At 31.8% G+C, this 22157-nt stretch overlaps 1 protein-coding gene across 7 annotated transcripts in view; it reads right to left on the reverse strand.

The window, feature by feature from the left end:
• Positions 1 to 1464: 1464 nt before the first annotated feature.
• Positions 1465 to 22157, reverse strand: part of LOC119085649 (diacylglycerol kinase theta) — a 38533-nt gene continuing 17840 nt past the window's right edge. For 2 of the 7 annotated variants that reach the window (XM_037196094.1, XM_037196092.1), the window contains 11 exons: positions 19441 to 19611; positions 19119 to 19377; positions 18869 to 19039; positions 18460 to 18781; positions 18116 to 18345; positions 17904 to 18052; positions 17663 to 17842; positions 11238 to 11529; positions 11012 to 11168; positions 10645 to 10752; positions 7590 to 8446 (listed from right to left, as the gene is read on the reverse strand). In XM_037196094.1, the coding sequence (XP_037051989.1) occupies positions 8312 to 8446; positions 10645 to 10752; positions 11012 to 11168; positions 11238 to 11529; positions 17663 to 17842; positions 17904 to 18052; positions 18116 to 18345; positions 18460 to 18781; positions 18869 to 19039; positions 19119 to 19377; positions 19441 to 19611 (2174 nt within the window). In that variant the 3' untranslated portion in view covers positions 7590 to 8311. Of the gene's footprint in view, positions 5923 to 7589; positions 8447 to 10644; positions 10753 to 11011; positions 11169 to 11237; positions 11530 to 17581; positions 17843 to 17903; positions 18346 to 18459; positions 18782 to 18868; positions 19040 to 19118; positions 19378 to 19440; positions 19612 to 22157 lie in introns of those variants that run through there. The other 5 variants (XM_037196093.1, XM_037196088.1, XM_037196089.1 and 2 more) reach the window with 4 other exon arrangements.

Below are 22157 nucleotides of genomic sequence, written 5' to 3' on the forward strand. Positions count from 1 at the left end.
ATAAATCACCACAATATTCTTAGAGTAATATAAATATGAAATGGAAGTGATGTGACCTATACTGTTGAGCCCCTACGCCATTACGGATGGCAAATGTGAGAAATGATATTACTGTCGGCTATATATATATTTGTTCGTCCCGAATAAAGTGTTTGTACTATTTTTGACGCATACTTTATTCGAAATGGAAACAAATAAAACAAAACGAAAACAAAAATGTTCATATTTTATCACTTCCGGTGAGAAATATTGAGAGTAATATCATTTCATTTGAAAATTGATTTTTATTTTAAAATGTTCGAAATGACGATAGTCAAATTGGATGGTCTGTCAGATCAGACTATATCAAATCAAAGTAAAAAAAATCGAGTTTTTAGTTCTTTTTTACTTCGTTCCAATGTGGGAATAACTACAAGTCATTTTGGATTTTAAAATTTCATTTAACAAAAAAAAACGAAAAGAAAAAATTTAAAACAAATTTGAAATTATTCTTTTCTCATTTTTTTTTGGGTTTAAATATTTATAATGCAATGTTTTCTTCTTTTTTTAAATATATAAACGCATATATATTCCATATATTTACTTAAATTTCAATTATGTTTCCATTTTCTAGTTGTTAATTTAAAACATAATTAAAATCATTGAAATATCAATAACACAATGAGTTATAATTACACTTACATAATAAATATTTTTTTCTTTTGTTTTTCTCATTTTTTTTTTAAATTTTAGGTATAAAATGGGAAAACGTTGCAGTTACACGTTAAATTTTCTAAAATTTAGTTCTTGATTTTTTTTTTCTTTAAATTTAATAACGCTTGTATCTGCAACGTTATCACAGTTATTTCACCTGGGTTAAGTTTTTTTTTAGTTGTTTTAAGGAAGGAGTTTAGATTATATTTTCATTTTTCTTTCACAAAAAAAATGATAAGATAGTCAAATTCGATCTGAAAGAAATGTTTCTTTGTCTTTTCTTCATTCCTTTCTATCGATCTATTTCGCTCTAACGCTCTTCTTCTTTTCTTTCGTTTTAAATTTCCAAAGTCACTTCTAAAAGGTTCCTTATCTATGAAAGAAACGAGCAGCGGACAGATATAGAAAGAATCTATATTCTGTCATATATACGCTTTTTTGCCTCGTTTTGATGGTTATAACTCAATAAAAAAAATATTTTTACTTAATTTTGTGTGGTTTTTTTCTCCTTTTTGAAAAGATATTATGATGAAGGTTAATATCCTATGCAGTAGAAATGTTGGTCATTTATGTTTTTTTTTTAGTAAAAGTGGGAAAAACTTTTATTTTCTTTCTTTTGCTGATTTTTTAGTGTGATCAAAAAAAATTGAAATAAAATTCTTTAAAAACAAATATTCTGAGCCTGTGTGTGTGTATGTGTGTTGAAATTTGATTATATTGCTAATAATATCATTTACGTAGTGAAGTTGTTTCATGTTTTTTTTTTTTTTCATTTAGTTTAAGGAATCGGTTACAATATATGCGAGAGAATTCGGAATTGAATCCATTGTTGTCTAACAAATAATATTTCTTTTTTTATTTCATCAGTGTTATTTACAATTTCTCTTACGTTTTTTTTGTTCTTTATTTTTATTTTCAGTATTGTGTATATTTTAAGGTAGAGTTGTAATGATAAAAATTTGTCAAAAAAATATTACTTTTTTTATTATATTCTCATGTTTTTACTTGTTTTTCTTGTTATTTTTTTTATTTCATCTTCCTCTCACAAATAAAATCAAAAAAATATACGAATATTCTATTTTGGCCTATGTTTTTTTTCCTTCATTTTATTTCCCTTCAAGTTTTTTTTTGTAATGTATTCCCGTTTTGTCATATCATTTTTTTAATAAATTTATTTCCAACTTATTTCTGATAAAAATATCTTATGTTCTGTGGTTGGTACTAAAAAGGTTATGTTTTTTTTGAGTGCTTTTCAACTCTACTTTTTTGCAATATTTACTTATCTTGCCATTTTTGTTTTTTTTTTATTACAATTTTTTTATCATTTAATTTATCAAGTTATCCTTCATGCATAAATTGTTCGGTTAGCTTGTTTTCTTCTTTATTATTATTCTCTCTTCGAAAATGAATAGTTTCATGACAAATGATTTCTCCAATTTTCGTTCCTTTGTTCTTTTTTGTTCTCGCTAATTGTTTTGTATAAGGTTTTCTCTTTTTGTCCTCGTATTTTTTTTTTGTAGTCTTTTCACAAATTTCTTTGGTTTCTTTTTAATTCGTTTTTCTTTATTGTTTTCATAATTTTTCTTTCATTTTATTTTTTGTTAAATAATTTTCTTCTTTGGTTTTTTTATTTTCTTTATTTTTATTAAAACATTATTTGGTAAAATACCATACAAAACGTAATATTAGCATTACAGTTTACAATCATACATTTATAGAAAAATAAAAAAGATAGAAATTAATTTTTGTTTTTGTCTCTAAAATAAAAAATACAATAGTTAAATATATGTTGTAATTTAAGTTAAAAATCTTTTATTTCCCATTTTTTTCTTTCATTTTTGTTCTCTCTTTTGATTTATGAAGTTGAAAGTATAAAAAGTTAACTCTGTCCATAACCTCAAAACCATCTACATACAAATATTAATCAGTATTTTTTGTGTTATCATTTTCTTTTCTTCCTCTGCGATTTATTTATATTACTGTTTGACTGCGTAAATATTTGATATTAAACAATTTTTCAGTCATAAAAACAGATTAAACAGACAATTTTTGGTTAAAGTTTTCTTTCTTTTTTTCCTCCAACAAAAGAAATTTATGTACATCGTAAATACAGAAGAAAGAGGGATGCGATAGTGATAAACGAAAAATTCAATTAAGAAACTAATAGATGATAGAGTACAACAGACCCAACATCAGCCTGGTCCATCTCAACCCGGTTGTTGATTCTACACATTCATCCTGTTCCCTAAAATATAGAATTGATGAGAAATGGTTCTGTCTGTTCTGTCTTCAGCAAAAAGTGCAACATTTCTGACGACAATTTCGATTTCCTACAAAAATACGAATGAGACGTCATTAACTGCCGTACGTATATAATATGGAAAATATTGTGAAATTATCGTCAGAAATTATGACGATTCGCTTTAGGTATGGAACAAACTTCTGATGTAGTCATCGATGTCATTTAGTTTTATGGAACGTACAGTTCGTTTCTGAAGGAACGATTTCAGTGGATGAAATTTCTTGGCCTCGAAAAAGTACGGTTCATTTTGAAAAGTATTAGGCAATGGTATACGAAAATATCATCGATTACAGAGATGTTGGTTGTTAGTTATCAATTCTGTAGATGTTGTGATGTTATTATTCTTTGCATGATGTGTCAATATGTCACTATAAGTGCGCTAAAAATTTAAATTCAATTAACATGACATCTACGAAATGTCGTTGTTGGTTATTAATTTTTTGGAGCACTTAAAATGGTTGTATGTATACAGATGAGGTCCACTATTTTTATTAACTGAAAAATCGGATAAATTCAAACATAAAATTATTGAAATATCAAATATTAATTTCACAGAATACTCTAAACAATTCTTTATTAAAAACTTTAAATTTTTTCATTTTCATTAAAAATTATTTTTTTTATAATTTTGTTTTTCAACATAAATCACTTTTTGTTTGGTTTTTTTTTTCATTTAATAATTAATAAAACATTGCGCGAATGAGACTGATTACTTTTCATTTAAATATATACTTTTCTTCATATCTTGTTTTATATACTCTTTGTCATATAATTAAAATGACTGTTTTTTTTTACTTTTGAATAATTTGTTTTAAAATAAAAGTTTTTTTTTCATTAAATTTAATTTATAAACATTAAATAAGTTTTTAAGCGTACACTTTTTATAATATTGGATTTGTTCATTAAATTACGAAAAATTAATTAATTTTCTTATTATTTTTTACTGTAAATTAACAAAACAAAACAAAAAATTGTACGGTAAGATATTATAGTAAATACAACCAAATATTAATTTAATTTTTTTTAAATATTTATTTTACCGAAGAATGGCATAATAGTTTTATTTCTCTGTAATTTTCTGTAAGTGTGTGCATGCTATTTATAATAACTTTCTGTTTGTATTTCTGCTTTGGTTTTTTTTTAATGAAAAATAAATAAATTTAATGAATGTGATCAAATGCGGAACATTGCATTCATAAAAATAACCAAAATTAAAAAAGAATTCTATTAAATATTATAAATACAACAAATATAATATTCATACATGTAACAATAAATATAGTAAATTTTATTTCTTGCTTAACTCTTTTTTTGCTATATTTAAGTACTTTTTCTTTTTACTCTGAATTTTTTTATAAATGAACTGTAATAAAATGCAGTTTTCTCTTTACTTTTCTCTTTTTTTTAATTTATTTAGTTTTTTATTTTGTTTTGAGGAAGATCTAACCTTTTTCTTTGAAGGATTCGGTTTTTTTTCTTTAATTCAATTTTTTATATTTAATGTTCTTTTCCATAATTTCCTTTATTTTACTTTCATTTTCACTTCATTCTTTTTCTTTTTCATTTAATTGATGTTATCATATTTTTGTTTTAATTTATTTATTTCGTTTATTTTTTTACATTCAATATTGAAAAAGATTCATTGCATGAATCTTTTTTGATCAAATATTTAAATGTAGAGCAACTATAAAACGTGCTTGGTTTATAATGAAAGGATCCACCCAAGTTTACGAAGATACGAAAGTCAATTTTTTGTTGTTTGGTTTTTCCTTGGGGTTGAAACGTGTCATTAAGTGACAGAATATGTTTAAAAGAAGAGAAATCTGTTTTTTCACATTTTTTTATTTTGATGTACGTATGACCTTGAAATTTAACCACAAGTTTAGGAATATCGAAACGGTAGATATATAGAGCACGTTCGCTACTGTGTACAACTAAACTCTTCTGTTCGTCACGTCTAACGTTTTATAATCCTTTCAAGTATGCATACGAAACGAAAAAAAAACACAACATAAAATGCTACCGAGATTGATATTTTCTTAGGATAATATTTATCGAGCGCAGGACATTTTGAACGTCCAGTGACAAGTTATGTGTGTCTGCAAAGAAATGCTGCATTTTTTCAAGTTTAATCGATCAATTGGATTATTGCGGCATAAGTGGATAAAGAAGGGAACGGTACGGTTCGAATTTACAATCAATGGATTTATGTTAGGTATACACGTTCGTTTAAAAAATGTTTTGCGGTCACATTATCATTTTTAGAGGGCATGATGGATTAATTTAAGTTGTTGCAACATATTTTTCTGTTATTAATTTGTGTGGCTCAGTATAAGTCCTTGTTTGCCGTAATTGTGTGCGTTTTTCTTGTGAAACATATACGTGTCACAAGTATTTTATATATTACCGACTACAGGTCAAATCATTCTACAGTCACACATAACTCATCACTTTTTGCAGTGCAGACTACTTCAATTGAAAGCTTTTAATTAAATTGTAATTTTCGAGTGTAAAAATCTAATTTGTTTTTTTGAAAAATGAACCAAAATTTGTCGATTTTTTTCTCATTTTTCCGAAATGTAATGTCGTTCTAGCGTTTTATTCAATTTGAATATACGTAAACCAAAAACTAACTAGTGTGACATTTTTCTTTAAAAACTTTTGTCATTAAATTTCTATTGTTTTGTTACTTCCCACTGGTTTTTTTCTTGTTGTCAAAATATCAATCATAGTCTTATAAAACAAACACGTTAAATCAATCGCTCGTTATACCAAATTCAGAAATCCGTGTTGTTGCTGTCGATCTCATCATTTTCGTGCGTTGGAGCTACAGCTAAAGACATGTGCGGTCCAGATGCGACAACGTTCATTGTTGGCTCCGTATTTCGTCGCTTCATTTTGCCTTTTAATTTTTTTAACATTGTGGCCTGCCGTCCCGGTCCCAAAAAGAGGAGGTTTTTTTGGATAAAATATTTTTTTTTTATTTTTTTTTTTCATTTTGTTAGTGTAAGTGGTTTTTGTGGATTTTTTTTTAAATAAAAATTTTTAAAAATTCACGAAAATAAAAAATTGTGACGAAAAGTAATTTTTTTTTCAACCCATTTTTAATGAATTACAAATAAAGCTAATTGAAAAAGAAAAATCTAATAAAAAAAAATCGAAAGGAAACTTTTTGTAAACTGAGGTCATAAAAGAAACAGAAAAAACAATAAAATATTCACACTGGCTTTTGTTGTTTTTAGAAACGATTTGAAAAAACAAAATTATTCAAAAACTCTCTTCAAAAATGAAATTCAGAAAGCATTACAAATGTACAAGTCGCAACTAATGTCTATAAATATATAAGAAAAAAATGTCAAAGATAAATGTTAAGATTGGAAACGTTTGCAAGTTTTTATTTTTTATTTTTGTATTTAAATAGAGAATATAGGATATCTGCCTAAAAATATATTGTTTTGCAGGAAGGTATTACAGAATAGAGAAAATTTTCTAATCAAAAAAAGTTGCAAGTTGAAAACAAACAATTTGGGCTGCGAAATTATGTCTTTGGCATGTCCGGCTTTGCATTACCAAATGTAATACCCATACAAAGTAATTGGAAAATTATTTCAAATAACGAAAATTTAGAGCTAATTAAAATAAAATAGCAATTTTGATAGGAGTAGACTTTGAGTGAATCATTACGAAAAAAAAATCGTTCGAACTAAAGACAACCAATGCGTTTAAACGACAGAATTGATAAATAATTTCAAACGAAAAGTTAACAAAAAAATGAATTAAACGAAACATAAATTCTCGGACATCATTTGATCTATTGAAAGGTCCTTTCCGCTTTATTCCGTTTAACTAAAAACGTTTGTTCATGTGATCAATTCTTTACATTATCCTAGGAAATATGTTAATTCAAACAATTTGCAATCAAATCAAAAGAATCGCCAATCTACTACCTCACTGTTTTAAAATTTCTTTTAAATCTCGAGAAGAGAAATGAAAACTACAACTACATAGAGACTATAAAAATGATGGCTACTTAAACCAACGAATCGAACAATTTAACAAAGAAAAAAAACGGTATGAAAACTTAAGGTATCGGGAGATTGTTTGGACTCGGAATTTTTAAGTAACGGTCTGGCTAGGAAGAAATACTAGTGAAATGGTTGTCTATGGGTACCGCCGGCTACGTACTTTTTTAGATTGGATGTGTGGTAGTGACACTCAGATAATGTCTTAGACATCTCATTCAAAATCTATTTTTGACATTGTGACTCTTGAATTTATTTAGACTGGTTCTTAAAAACTGATTATAAAAGGAGCTAGATGCAAATGACATTCTGTCAGAGGACAGTATGCATGAAAGAATTATTCGTAATCAAAAAATATCACCTCTGCCCATATAGCACAATTTTTTAGAGTTTTATGTAGGCAGGAACGATTTCGAAGATTAAGCAATTTTGAGTGGTAAATGTTTTTGTTAGTATTGAGGCTATTTAGTTTTCTTCAATGGTATGAGTGTTCAACTCATTTAGCTGAAGGAAAACGAATCAGCTCGTTGTTGATCTCGCACGTATTTTAGCTCGTTTTATGATTCTCAAGATTTGAACTATTACAGTCAAGACATGCCAACGTAATTCACTCCAAATTGATATGAAGTTATTCAGGTCCGGTGAACAAAGAAAATAATATAAAAAATAAGAGAAATTACTCGGTAGGTGTGTATACTTTTCGTGCTAATAAGAGAGAAAAAAATAATTGGCAAAATCTTAAGTTGAAATGGTGAGAGTTAAAATTAAAACTACTGCTCGAACGCGCGATTTGATCTTGTACGGATGGTTATTTGAGATAATGTTCGCGTATGTTCAAAAAAGATTGCACAGTTTTTAAGACAAGTTTACAATTTTTTTTAGGGTTATCATTTATTTTGGGGGGTTTAAAGTTACCGTGAGTAGTATATGCTTGTAATGTGTAGGGTGGTTTTTCAAAATGCATTTTTCGTTTCAGTATATGATTTTTGTGTATAACATGACGAATGCAATTGGTTTTAGAGTGGTGATATATTTGACAGTTTACGTTTTTTTTATATTCTCCAAAAATGATAATTTCAACAAAATTAAATTAAAACGAAACATTTTTCTTTTCAACTTTAAATGGAAGAAAGAAACTAAGATAAAAATAATAATAAAAAAACATCAAAGTAAAAAACAAATAACAAATATAAAAGAACAAAAAAAGGTTTTTTTTTGAAAATTGTATGGGTATTTTAATTGGATTTCAAAGAAAACAGGAAAATAGAAAACTGGGACCGGACGGACGGGTTCTCTATGTGCCAAGGGACTCCTTATCACGGTCCCCATTTTCTGGTTGCCCCCCATGAGATGACGATCCCACAACAGCCGGTGAAATGTGCGGTTCCGTAAGTCTTCGCCGACTTTTTATTTTCTTCAACATTGTTGCCTATACACATATTTATGAATTATAATTAATTTTCAATTTAAATTATTTTTTGTGTGTGGTTGGTATTTTTTTAATAAATTTAGCGATTTCTTTTTATTGTTTATCTTTTTTGTTCTTTTAACTTAAAACAATTAACATTATTTTATTGTTGTGTGTAAAACTTGAATTTAACATCAATTAAGTTTGATAGAATGCGGTTTTTTATCTTTCAATATTGTTTTTATGCGAGCTCTTGTAAACGATAATATCGTATTGTTGGTTCAGCCTAAAGAAAATTAACTTTTCCGGACGACAGAATTATAATGACGATACGGCGGCAATCATTATAACTAACATTTGCACTTGGCATGAATAATTTTTAGTTCAATAATAATTTATCCCATCAAACAACAAGAATCGAAGTTATTTCTATCATTTTTCATTTGGAAGTATTTTTAAAAATCGATATGTGAACACACATCAATGACGTCACACGCTTTCACACAAAAGAAACTTGATATTTATAGTCATATCAACTTGACAAAGGTTGGATTTTTTTTTAAATTTATTTCAAAGTGAGCGATACAATATTTTAATGAGATATGTTGGTGGATGGAAACTAACAATTAAAAATTACAGAGAAAGTTACGCTTTCATATGAAATGTTTCCATTATCGAATCTGCAAATCTGGTACTTCCCCTTGATCTTCCCGTTCTCGACGGGTGTAAAATCTTTTTTCCTTTGTTTTAATAATTCTGTTTATGAATATAATTGTGGAAGGCTCACATATCATGGTCATTATCTATAAGGTAATTTTGTCCGGGCGTTCAAAAAGCTTTATCAACAATCGAAGTTATGAATAGTCGGGTTATAATTGATTGTAATTCAACATTTGTTTCTTCTGAAGGCTAACTTCGAATCAAAAATTCAAATTTTTGCCGTAAGTCCGCCTCAGTCAACGCTTCCTTAAATGAGAGTGGGACGATTTTAGTGATGCGTTAGTTAGATATTGGCACTTTCCATTTTGAATTTTCAGGGTATTTAGTAAATACTATTTACGGCGTTAATACTGAGCTGAATGTGCCGGAATACAAAATGTTCACTGTTTAAGTGTTAAGGTATCCCAAGCAGACAAGAGCATTTGGTCTTAGCATAGCACTGAACGAAGCACGAGCATATAATTTTCAAGAGGAGGAAAATTTCTCGTATAAATTATGTTTGTAAGGTAAGGTAAGGTAAAATGTAGATCGGTGTCTGAAATAATTACCAAAATTTTAAGAAAAAAATGGAAAAAATATTAAAATGACATTTGTGATTGTCTAGTAGAAATTGCAATAAAATTTCACAAAGACCAATATAGAGTACCCCTGCTAGATTTTACAGATGGGCTTTGTGTTATGGCAGTGTACATCGTCGTTTCATCAATTGGTCAGAACTGAATACTTCATTTTAACGAAGACTTCAACTTTTCTTCAGTCCTATCAGTCCCGTCACATAGCTTTCTCCTTTTCGACCGCTCTTTCCTCTTTTGAGAAGAAACATTCTGTCAGTAAAGTTAAATATTTACGGAAAAACTTCAGGTGCATTTTAAGTTCTCTATTCACCTACGATAAACGATTCAACGTTTTAAGATATAATTGTCAGATGGCAACTGAAAAATTAACTAAATCTGCCAATCGAATTAGAAATGTTCATTGGAAAAAGAGAAATTCAAGGAAATTTAACGTCTGGCAAACCAACAATATTCAATTATTCAGTTTAATCGATAAGAGCAAATAATGTTCCATCGTTTGAATGGAGCAACCGAAAATATTTTTTTATATTTTTTTTGTTAAGTTCTCTAAACGGTTTAAGGGGCATTGTGCATAGGATGAAAATCAACCAATAAAAAGAAAAATCAGAACATGCCGCTACAATTGAAATGCATGCAAAAAATCGTTTTTAATTTTCAAATAAACTCAATTAACAGAAAATTGCTTTGTCATATAGTTTTTACAGCCAAACGCCGAATTGACTCGAACAAAATGTTTTTTTAATGGAATTCCGCAATTACCAGAAATCAGTCAGTTAAAGAAAATGAAAATTGAATTGTCTAAGAAAACGGTTGTTCACGTGTCAATTAGGCATTTTCTTTCGTTGTTTCTTTCGTTAAAATAAAAAATTTAGAAAGACAAAACTAAAAAATTAAAACAATCTGAAACGGTTGCCTGATACTGACCTTTAGTGCAGAATTGAAAACGACGACATCGCCGGGTGGTTGTATCCACGGTTCGCCATCAACTTGTACAGGTATATCGGAATGAGAATGGATTTTAATGTGACCACCCTATGAATAAGATCAGAAATTAAATATCATCCAATTCATTATTAAAAGTAGCATTGCTGCCACCTAGGGTCAATAAATGATTTAAAAAAAAAATATGATAAAAGGGAACAAGTACTGGAAGCAAGACGAGTACTGGATTCCAGTACTACTGGAAGCAAGACGACCATCCCAAAATAATATCTTAATTAAATCAATTGAAAAAATAAATCTTTCCATCTCGTTCCCGTTGCTGAAAAGATCTTTTCAATTTTCAACTCACCTGAGCAATTCTCGTTGCCTGTCGGAGACCAGATTGAATTTGTCCTAAATGTACAACACCCGATACTCCAACAACCTCCAACATACCATCCCAATGATTAGGTGTTGAAAATTGATCCTCTTTGTCTGGACCCCATGGATTGGCTCCGGATCCCCAACTGAATTGATTAAATTTCGGTCAATTGCAATCGAAAAACATTCCGAGTAAAACATTGTTAAAATATTACCTTAAAATATTTAATATTATTATCCCTTCAACGGGTGGAAGGTCCACAACTTTTCCGTCCACTTCAAGTCTTAATTCCTTGTGTAGTTCTTTAACCGTTTTTCTGCCCACCATTTTTCTAAGGCCCATTTTCACATAGACTCCCTTATTGTGAAGTCTCGAATTGAATTTGTTTGGATTTTCTTCGCGAGCATTATGAAAATCTAAGCATAAATCTGCATCGATACCAATACCAAAATAATTGTTCATCACCAACATTTGGGAATTGTCTTCGCTCTGGGTGGCACCAGTGACTGTTAGCGTAACGGAGAAAAGAGAGAGAAAAAAAAGAAAAATTGAAAATAGATGCTGGCACTCTTCGCGGTGTGATTGAATTTTAGATTTCAATTATTTTTATTTTTCAATGCGACCACTTGAAAATCCAATCAAAAGCAGAATTTTCTTGTGTAATAATGTCGATGTTGTTAATTACATTTTCGGGTGATTTCAATTAAAGCGACTGTACAGGGTACGCATGTGAAGATTTGAATTATTTTTTTTTTTTTGGTTTTTGAATTAATCTTTTTTTGTTTAACAACAGCCACATTGTACCTTTTTTGCTTCAATTAATAAGTGATCGCTGGACGTAACATCAACAAAACCATCTACATATTTTTACAGTACACGCAACACGAGACGCTTATTTAAAATGAAAGATTAAAAAAATGTGTTTTTATGCCCAACAACGTATATAGTTATGCTATTTACATAATTTTTGTTTCATATGTCAAGCCCCTGGCCGGCGCTGATATTTCGCTCAGTTTCGACTTAATAAAAGAAAATTGGCCGAAAATTTCGCTAAGCTATCTTCTACCCGGGTAAAAATTTCAGTCTCAGTGAGACCTAAAAATACGTAGTCTCAAGGGTCTCATTTCGGTCTCATTGACTTTTTCAGTTTACGAGAAGTCTCAATTTTAATTTATTTTATGTAAATGAACAAGAATGAACGAGAGAAGCTGAGTGGTCTCGTTTCGACTACTTTTCGAGAATGTTTGAGGATGAATGAGTAGTCTTTTTTGACTTTTATTTGTTAGGCGTGATGAGACTGTCCGAGTGGTCTCGGATTTAATACTTTCCGAGACTGGACAAGTGGTCTCTTTTCGAATAATTTTTCCTTACACTTTCCGAGACTGACCGAGTGGTCTCGTTTCGACTACTTCTCGAGAATGTTTGAGGATGAATGAGTAGTCTTTTTAGACTTTCATTTGTTAGACGCGATGAGACTGTCCGAGTGGTCTCGGATTTAATACTTTCCGAGACTGAACGAGTAGTCTCATTAAAAAAAAAAAATTATTCAAATTTTGAGAACGGAAAAGTGGTCTCATTTCGAGAAAATATTTTATTCGAATTTTGAGAACAGAAAAGTGTTCTCATTTTGAGAAAATATTTTATTCGAATTTTGAGAACGGAAAAGTGGTCTCATTTCGAGAAAATATTTTATTCGAATTTTGAGAACGGAAAAGTGGTCTCATTTCGAGAAAATATTTTATTCGAATTTTGAGAACAGAAAAGTGGTCTCATTTCGAGAAAATATTTTATTCGAATTTTGAGAACAGAAAAGTGTTCTCATTTTGAGAAAATATTTTATTCGAATTTTGAGAACGGAAAAGTGGTCTCATTTCGAGAAAATATTTTGTTCGAATTTTGAGAACGGAAAAGTGGTCTCATTTCGAGAAAATATTTTATTCGAATTTTGAGAACAGAAAAGTGTTCTCATTTTGAGAAAATATTTTATTCGAATTTTGAGAACGGAAAAGTGGTCTCATTTCGAGAAAATATTTTATTCGAATTTTGAGAACGGAAAAGTGGTCTCATTTCGAGAAAATATTTTATTCGAATTTTGAGAACAGAAAAGTGGTCTCATTTCGAGAAAATATTTTATTCGAATTTTGAGAACAGAAAAGTGTTCTCATTTTGAGAAAATATTTTATTCGAATTTTGAGAACGGAAAAGTGGTCTCATTTCGAGAAAATATTTTATTCGAATTTTGAGAACGGAAAAGTGGTCTCATTTCGAGAAAATATTTTATTCGAATTTTGAGAACGGAAAAGTGGTCTCATTTCGAGAAAATATTTTATTCGAATTTTGAGAACAGAAAAGTGTTCTCATTTTGAGAAAATATTTTATTCGAATTTTGAGAACGGAAAAGTGGTCTCATTTCGAGAAAATATTTTATTCGAATTTTGAGAACGGAAAAGTGGTCTCATTTTGAGAAAATATTTTATTCGAATTTTGAGAACGGAAAAGTGGTCTCATTTCGAGAAAATATTTTATTCGAATTTTGAGAACGGAAAAGTGGTCTCATTTCGAGAAAATATTTTATTCGAATTTTGAGAACAGAAAAGTGTTCTCATTTTGAGAAAATATTTTATTCGAATTTTGAGAACGGAAAAGTGGTCTCATTTCGAGAAAATATTTTATTCGAATTTTGAGAACGGAAAAGTGGTCTCATTTCGAGAAAATATTTTATTCGAATTTTGAGAACAGAAAAGTGTTCTCATTTTGAGAAAATATTTTATTCGAATTTTGAGAACGGAAAAGTGGTCTCATTTCGAGAAAATATTTTATTCGAATTTTGAGAACGGAAAAGTGGTCTCATTTCGAGAAAATATTTTATTCGAATTTTGAGAACAGAAAAGTGGTCTCATTTCGAGAAAATATTTTATTCTCGAAATGAGACCACTTTTCCGTTCTCAAAATTGGAAGAAAATATTTTCTCGAAATGAGACCACTTTTCCGTTCTCAAAATTGGAAGAAAATATTTTCTCGAAATGAGACCACTTTTCCGTTCTCAAAATTGGAAGAAAATATTTTCTCGAAATGAGACCACTTTTCCGTTCTCAAAAATGGAATAAAATATTTTCTCGAAATGAGACCACTTTTCCGTTCTCAAAAATGGAATAAAATATTTTCTCGAAATGAGAACTCTTTTCCGTTCTCAAAATTGGAGTAAAATATTTTCTCGAAATGAGACCACTTTTCCGTTCTCAAAATTGGAAGAAAATATTTTCTCGAAATGAGACCACTTTTCCGTTCTCAAAATTCCAATAAAATATTTTCTCGAAATGAGAACTCTTTTCCGTTCTCAAAATTGGAGTAAAATATTTTCTCGAAATGAGACCACTTTTCCGTTCTCAAAAATGGAATAAAATATTTTCTCGAAATGAGACCACTTTTCCGTTCTCAAAATTGGAAGAAAATATTTTCTCGAAATGAGACCACTTTTCCGTTCTCAAAAATGGAATAAAATATTTTCTCGAAATGAGACCACTTTTCCGTTCTCAAAATTGGAAGAAAATATTTTCTCGAAATGAGACCACTTTTCCGTTCTCAAAAATGGAACTAAATATTTTCTCGAAATGAGAACACTTTTCCGTTCTCAAAATTGGGAGAAAATTTTTTTTTTCGAAATGAGACCACTTTTCCGTTCTCAAAAATGGAATAAAATATTTTCTTCAAATGAGACCACTCAACGGGTCTCACAAAGCGAAGAAAATATTTTCTTCAAATGAGACCACTCAACGGGTCTCACAAATCAAAGGAAATATTTTCTTCAAATGAGACCATTCAACGGGTCTCAAAAGTAGAAAAAACTTTAGAAATGAGACTACTCATCTGGTCTCGGAAATTGCAACAACGGTTCAAAATTAGATCCACAAATACATATATCTGATTTAGCAACATGAGTAACGTCGATGGCCGTCCAGATTGAAAGTTAAGCATCATTCGTCGCGGTTAGTACTTGGATGGGTGACCGGAAAAAACATTACAAAAAGGTAAAAAAAAATATTACTAACGATTCTACATAATTTCAGTCAATTTGATCTAGCGAATTATAAGAAAAGTAAAGGGCAGTGGCCATCTATGAACTCAACATAGAAGTACAGATATTCACATAAACAAATCGTCCGATAAATAATATCGAAAGAAGAAAATAGTCTAACAGCATGGCCAAAGCAATGAAATATGAGTAGTCTCAAACGGTATCGGAAAAACTCAAAAATGAGGAGTCTCGAAGGGTCTCGGAAAAACTCAAAAATGAGAAGTCTCAAAGGGTCTCGGAAAAACTCAAGAATAAAAAGTCTCAAAGGGTCTCGGAAAAACTCAAAGATTAGAAGTCTCAAAGGGTCTCGGAAAAACTCAAAAATGAGAAGTCTCATAGGGTCTCGGAAAAACTCAAAAATGAGAAGTCTCAAAGGGTCTCGGAAAAACTCAAAAATGAGAAGTCTCACAGGGTATCGGAAAAACTCAAAAATGAGAAGTCTCAAAGGGTCTCGGAAAAACTCAAAAATGAGAAGTCTCACAGGGTATCGGAAAAACTCAAACAGTCTTTTTTATCCTATTTCTTCTTATCAAAATGAGACCACTCATCCATTCTCATAACGTCTAACAAATCCATAATGAGACCACTCATCCATTCTCATAACGTCTAACAAATCCTTAATGAGACCACTCCTTCAGTCTCACATCGTCTCAAAAAGTCAAAATGAGACCACTCCTTCAGTCTCACAGCGTCTCGAAAAGCCGAAATGAGACCACTCCTTCAGTCTCACAGCGTCTCGAAAAGACGAAATGAGACCACTCCTTCAGTCTCACAGCGTCTCGAAAAGACGAAATGAGACCACTCCTACAGTCTCACACCGTCTCGAAAAGCCGAAATGAGACCACTCCTTCAGTCTCACAGCGTCTCGAAAAGCCGAAATGAGACCACTCCTTCAGTCTCACAATGTATAATCAGGTCGAAATGAGACTTCTCACCAGTCTCTTGAAGTCCAACAAAAAGTATTCTCGTTCAGTCTCAAACATTCTCGAAGAATATACAAAATGAGACCACTCTGACATTCTCATAAAGTCTCGTAAAAGTTTGAAAAGAGACTACTCATCCAGTCTCAAACATCTCCGAAAGACATTTAAAACAAGACTTCTCAACAGTTTCAGATGAATTCGGATGAATTTTGGATGAATTATGAGAACTAATCCAGTCTCAAAGGTCAAAAAAGAGACGTCTCGCCTCCATACAAAATAGCTGTCTCGAAGAGACGTCTCACAACCACTTTTTTTTTACCCGGGTATTCAGGTAACATTTATGTACACTGTACATTCCGTATCATAGCCTTAATATTTGAGAATAAATTTCGTTAAGTTTGTCAGATTTATCAGTGGATCAGTGTTAGGTAATTCATTCTCAAATGTTAGACGCTGAATAAAATGCATTGAAAGCGCTTGATTTAATTGTGAAATTTTGATGAAGGTCTGATCAACATGTTTACGTACCATTTGCAGCAAATTTATTTCAACAATGCAACGTTTCGATCATGGAACGGAATAGCACACATGAGAATTGATACGGTGGAAATATAACCACATTGACTTGCATCATTCGTTTGAAAGTAGAACCAAAACTGTAACGGACAGCTACAGCTACGATAATTCGTTGTACAGTATTGGACCATACATTGTACGGTAAGTGTGTGCACACTTTATTAAATCGTAACGATGAAATTTTACTAACAAGAATATCGTATCGATTGGTTGAAAAATGCGGTCGCTATCACCTTAGTGAAACGGTCCCTAAACACTGTGAACTTATATCAACAGTTGCAGTGTCCGTTACATCATTGAAATGTAACTGTAGCGAATTTCGTTACCAAATTTTCTTAGAGTCACAATGAACTAAATAGATTCTACTACAGTTCCAGGCATTTTGGATTCAAAACCACTTGTCAACATTACAAACTACACGATTCAGTTGCTCTCAAGATCCATAAATTACAGATAAATTACTCTTTGCTATGACACCTGTGTATACTTTGGCTACGAGTACGGTCAATAGAATAAGAAGAAGTAGTAGAATGGATTGTTGTGGGGGACTAAACTTTGTTTGATATTGTTTCGGTTGGTTGTGCGAGCAAAACCGACATGCTTTTGAGGGAGTTTTTTTTAAAGATTTTTTTTTCTCTCGTAGTTGACAGAATAGTGTGATAGAGTTTAGAAGGAGTGCTTACCTTCTGCGTATTATTTTTGCAAAAACTTTTTTTAAGGCATTTTGATGGTGATAGATAGTACTTGATACTAAACAAGGATACCAAGGAATCATACCTCTGCAAATTCTATATACAAGTTCTTGGTGTGTTATGTATAGATCCTAAGCAAGTGTATGAATGGAATAACGGGAATTATTGTTTGTACATGCAGTTATATCAATCAATAAGTTCAAATGGCAAGAGCTGTTCGTTCATTTTTTTTTGATTGTTTGTTTAAATTAGAAACTAGTAGACTTCGATTTAAGATTCGACACCAAATGACCTTGAGGGTTAGATGTGATTGCAGCTGTTTGATGTTGGTTCTGTTGTGTTGTCTGTGCTTGATGGACCTTCTTCTTCTTACCAGTAGCATTTGAAGGCGCTTTTTGCGCTGAATCGTCTGGCTTATCCTCCGGATGGAATACAACCGTCCACCGGTCCAGACGAATTTCTTCAGCATCAATGACATCTCTAAGTAAATTCAGTGGATCTTCGCCGCCGGTATAACCAGGACCCCAGCGAAGAACACGTGCCAGATCGTTTCCTGTTTCAAAAGTTGGGTCAGTTTCCGAAACCTGGTGAAGACATTGAAAATGTATTCTTACCGGTTCCAAGCGGTACAATCGCACATGGTGGACTGGAACATTCCGAATCCTGACCAACATTATCCAAACATTGTAGCACCCATCCGATTGTTCCATCGCCACCACATACCAGAATTTTATAATCCTGAATGTGCCGGAACACGTACAACCTGGACAAAATATTTTGAGCGTTAAAAATGGGCGAACGGAGTCGCATAATGTAATTTCCATACCCTGGTAGCGGTCCACCATTGTCCAAGTCAAACACTTGATAAGGGTTTAACAATTTTCGAAAACTAGATATCAGCTCTAAACCTTGGCATCCACCGGACTTTACATTTACAAACACTAATAGTGGTTGAACACCAGTGGGTACCATACTTGGTTCGATATTTGGCAAAAGTAAAACTTGCAACTTCTTTTCTTCGACTAAAGTTTCTCTCAGGCTATAAAATGCTCGAACCTGCAACGATGGAAAAGAAATTTGTGATTTCTGAAGACAGTGCCAATTGTGGAAGGAATATCTCAGCCACTTCCATCTAACAAACTTTCACTCGACCTAGTATGAACCACTTACCGCTTTCGACGCATTTTCGAACGTTATTATCACCGACCCATATTCGTAGTAAATAGGTCCGATGCTGGAATATTTGTTCTCTTCGGTTATGTATTTGGTTATTATCGTTTCATAATTTCTCTGAGACAGTGCCTGTGGCAAATTTCCAATAAATAAAGCAATGTTTGGTCCATGAGGATCTTGCTTATGTTGCAAATAAAATCTCATTAATTCCATTTGCCTAATGGAGTCCTTTCCTAATTGTTTCATTATTTCCCATGGCCGTTCGTTCCATGATAGTATACGTTCTGTAACACCGCGATCAAGAAGTACTTCGGAACATCTAAAAAATCGAACGATTTCAGTTAGATTCTCAGAGAAGAATTGCAATGTCACCGGCACACCGAAACACCGGCGCGCACACACTTACCTATAATCCTCAACTTTGTTATCTTTAAGACCGAATTTGTCCAGCGCATCACGTACTAAGTCACTAACAGTGGTATCGTTGTCAACGCCAACATTGACAAAAGGCTCGTCAATTTGAAGCTGCAGCTTACCAGGATATACACGAACGAAACCTTTGTCGTTTTCCTTATCACTAAAATCGATCATGATGAACCGTTAATCACAAGTGTTTCAGGAACAAGACTAAAATTGTCTCAACGACAAGCACTTACCGAAACCTTAAATAAATCGCTGGGCGTTTTCCTTCAATGCGATGTAAATTCAGAACTGGTTGTGGATCTTGACATCGAACTTCCTCACCACCTGGAGCATACAGGTCGGTTACATAGAACTTATTGGGATCTTTCGTTATGTGAAGAGATCGTAAAGATGCACTTAATAATTGGTCTACGGTACATGTTCGCGGAACGGTTACGGGTCGAAATATTCTCCTTCTCAACGAATAATTTCCATCGAACACTTTAATTGTTTCTAAAGAAAATTTTTGGTGTGAAAATGAGCTTGACCAGCTACGTTACGGAAATGTTGGCATACCTTCGTCCCTTTCTTCTTTTTCTTTTTCCTTTTTGCTATCTTTGACGCTATCAGATTTGTGTGACGATTCACCTCTTGAATGTGAACTACTACACTCTGCTTTGGAACCATACTCTTCATCGCGAAGGCGTCCTGTATCACCACTGCTAAATTCTTCCGATATACTTCGAGCTGAAAATAGTTAATCATACAATCAATATGGTTCGAAACAGTAACAGTCGTTATAAGTGATAGATAGTCATGGATGACATGGACAAACATTGTTTTACGCATAACGAGAGACAGTGAAAGAAAGAGTCTGATTGTCTGATGCTCTATTCGAATGTGTTGTTAATGATTCTGAAGTCAGTTTTCTACGAAAGTTTGCTACAAATTAAAAATTTACCTATAGTAAGTTGCTTTCAGATCATAAACGTTGAATAATTCAAGTTAAATCCGTAGCCAACAATATTAAGTCACTTAAAAATGAAAAAATACCTTTTGACCAGGTGTCACCTAATAGAGTTTTCAGAGGCTTTGTCCTTAGTCAACGGTACTTTTACCGACATTTTTTATTTTTCGTCCATACACCATTTGATACAAGATTTAAAACTTTCAAAGATAAACGTACTTTTGGGCTTAAAGTTTCATTGTTTGTACACCAGGTCGAATCTGATTATCAAAACAGATTTGGATAACCTTGGCATGATGTCTTAGGACATTGTAAGGGCAATTGTAAAGCTACAATACCTGTTCAGTAATTGAATTACTTAGTTTTCTCTTTCGCCGTTGTAGCACATAGAAACTAGCGCCTTCCTCACCAAAAACTTTTCTTTATATCCGTACTCAACTCAGTCGAATAAGGTGGCAGCATTTTGTGTTTAAGGGGTGGGTTTACCGCGATGCGGGTACTACCATTTTAAAGAGTAAAGTTAAAAGGTCCAGGTCAAGATTGGAACAATAAGGGCGAAATTACTGAAAAAGGGTCATTGTACATGTGTGCATGCTACGTTTCACTGAACGATGCATAATCCGACACCGACTACTTTTAAATAAACAAAATGAAATTTTTGATTTAAAAAAGACTAGCGTGATTCTTACTTGTATGGAAAAAAATTTTTTGTCGATATTTGGAAATTACATACGATACAAAATATTGTGTTGGTATATGGAACATTTTTCTCTATGGACGCGATTTTTTAAAAAAATTTCTAGTGGTCACGAAAAATCGTCGAAGTTTGTATGGAAAATTTTTTCCCCCATAGTAGGCCATACAAACTTCGGTGATTTTTCGTGACCACTAAAAATTTTTTTAAAAAATCGCGTCCATAGAGAAAAATGTTCCATATACCTACACAATATTTTGTATCGTATGTAATTTCCAAATATCGACAAAAAAAATTTTCCATACAAGTAAGAATCACGCTAAAAAAGACTGACAAAAATGTGAACATATTTATTCTCTCCACACTACATGATCTGCTCAGGGTAATAGTGTGACGATCACACGAACAAAACATCCAATTGGAACATGTTTTCCATTGGAAATTAAATTTGGTTTTATGGTGACGAGTTTTTATATGGGTCGGTGGCAGTCAGGCCAACATATGTACAATAAAGAGTTACGTTTGTAAGTGGAAAAATTGCTGATATTGCTGCAATATTGTTCCTAAATAATTGATATTGCTTCCAAATGGAATATGAGAACCTAAAACAAAACATTTCGCCTATCAGAACCATAAACTCAGTCAGTTTATTACCCTTGGGTAATTCCACATCGTCAATTAAAAAAAAATTTCTCCGAATGTTTGGAATTCCCAAGTACTAAATTGAATTTGCTTGTAGTTTTTTGCATACTCATAAACCTGACCTGAGCAAAAAAAAAATTATTATTGGTTGAAAGCTACTCAAACTAAAATTGTTATAGTTCGTTACGGTCGTTGCATTTCGACCATAGTTGCAGACGAAAATACGTAACCTAATTGACTAACCAGTGCAAAAATTGAACGGCAAAAAAATTTCAGTTAAAAATCTTCCGCGATGCAATGAAATTTGAGTGTGTAGCAAACTTTATTTGTAGTTTACAAATTATTTTTGCTCCGAACTTTCATACGTTTAAATTTTGAAATTAAATTCCCAAAAATATTCCACGAAGAACTAAAGAATTTCTCAAGTATGACGACGACGCTTCTTTGGTTTTCGTTTCGAAAAATGAAATAAGTTGAAAGTCATCTTCTCATATTTATAATCAAATTCATTAATGATACGAGCGGCAACATTCCTGTTAACGTTTCCTTGTATTTGCAAATTTTTTTTATGTGAGAAATTGATCGAAGTAAATTTGAAATGTGTTAATAGTACGGGCTATTATACAGATGAAACCAACAGTTGCTATTTCGAAATAAAATTTAAAAAAATGTACCAATGCGTGTACCTTAATTCGGGTCGCAGTTTTTCTGGTGTAACATAACTAGAATGGTGATTGAACGCGACTGTTCGGATAAAGTGTACAACTAAAACTTTTCTCATTCTAAAAACTCTTTTCTCCACTGAGCGAACATTTAAATAATTCTACTGGCCTGTAAGCCACTATATATTAAATACGAATCGCTGAATGGTATACAAAGGTTCAATTTTCCTCAAACATGATTCTGCTGCGAGAAGCACAAGTCAGATCGGTACGAGAGTAACACTGTTGGGACGTAATGACGTAAATGAATTTAGTTCACAGTCTGAGA

Source organism: Bradysia coprophila, chromosome X, assembly GCF_014529535.1.
Source record: "Bradysia coprophila strain Holo2 chromosome X, BU_Bcop_v1, whole genome shotgun sequence".
NCBI classification, from domain to species: domain Eukaryota; kingdom Metazoa; phylum Arthropoda; class Insecta; order Diptera; family Sciaridae; genus Bradysia; species Bradysia coprophila.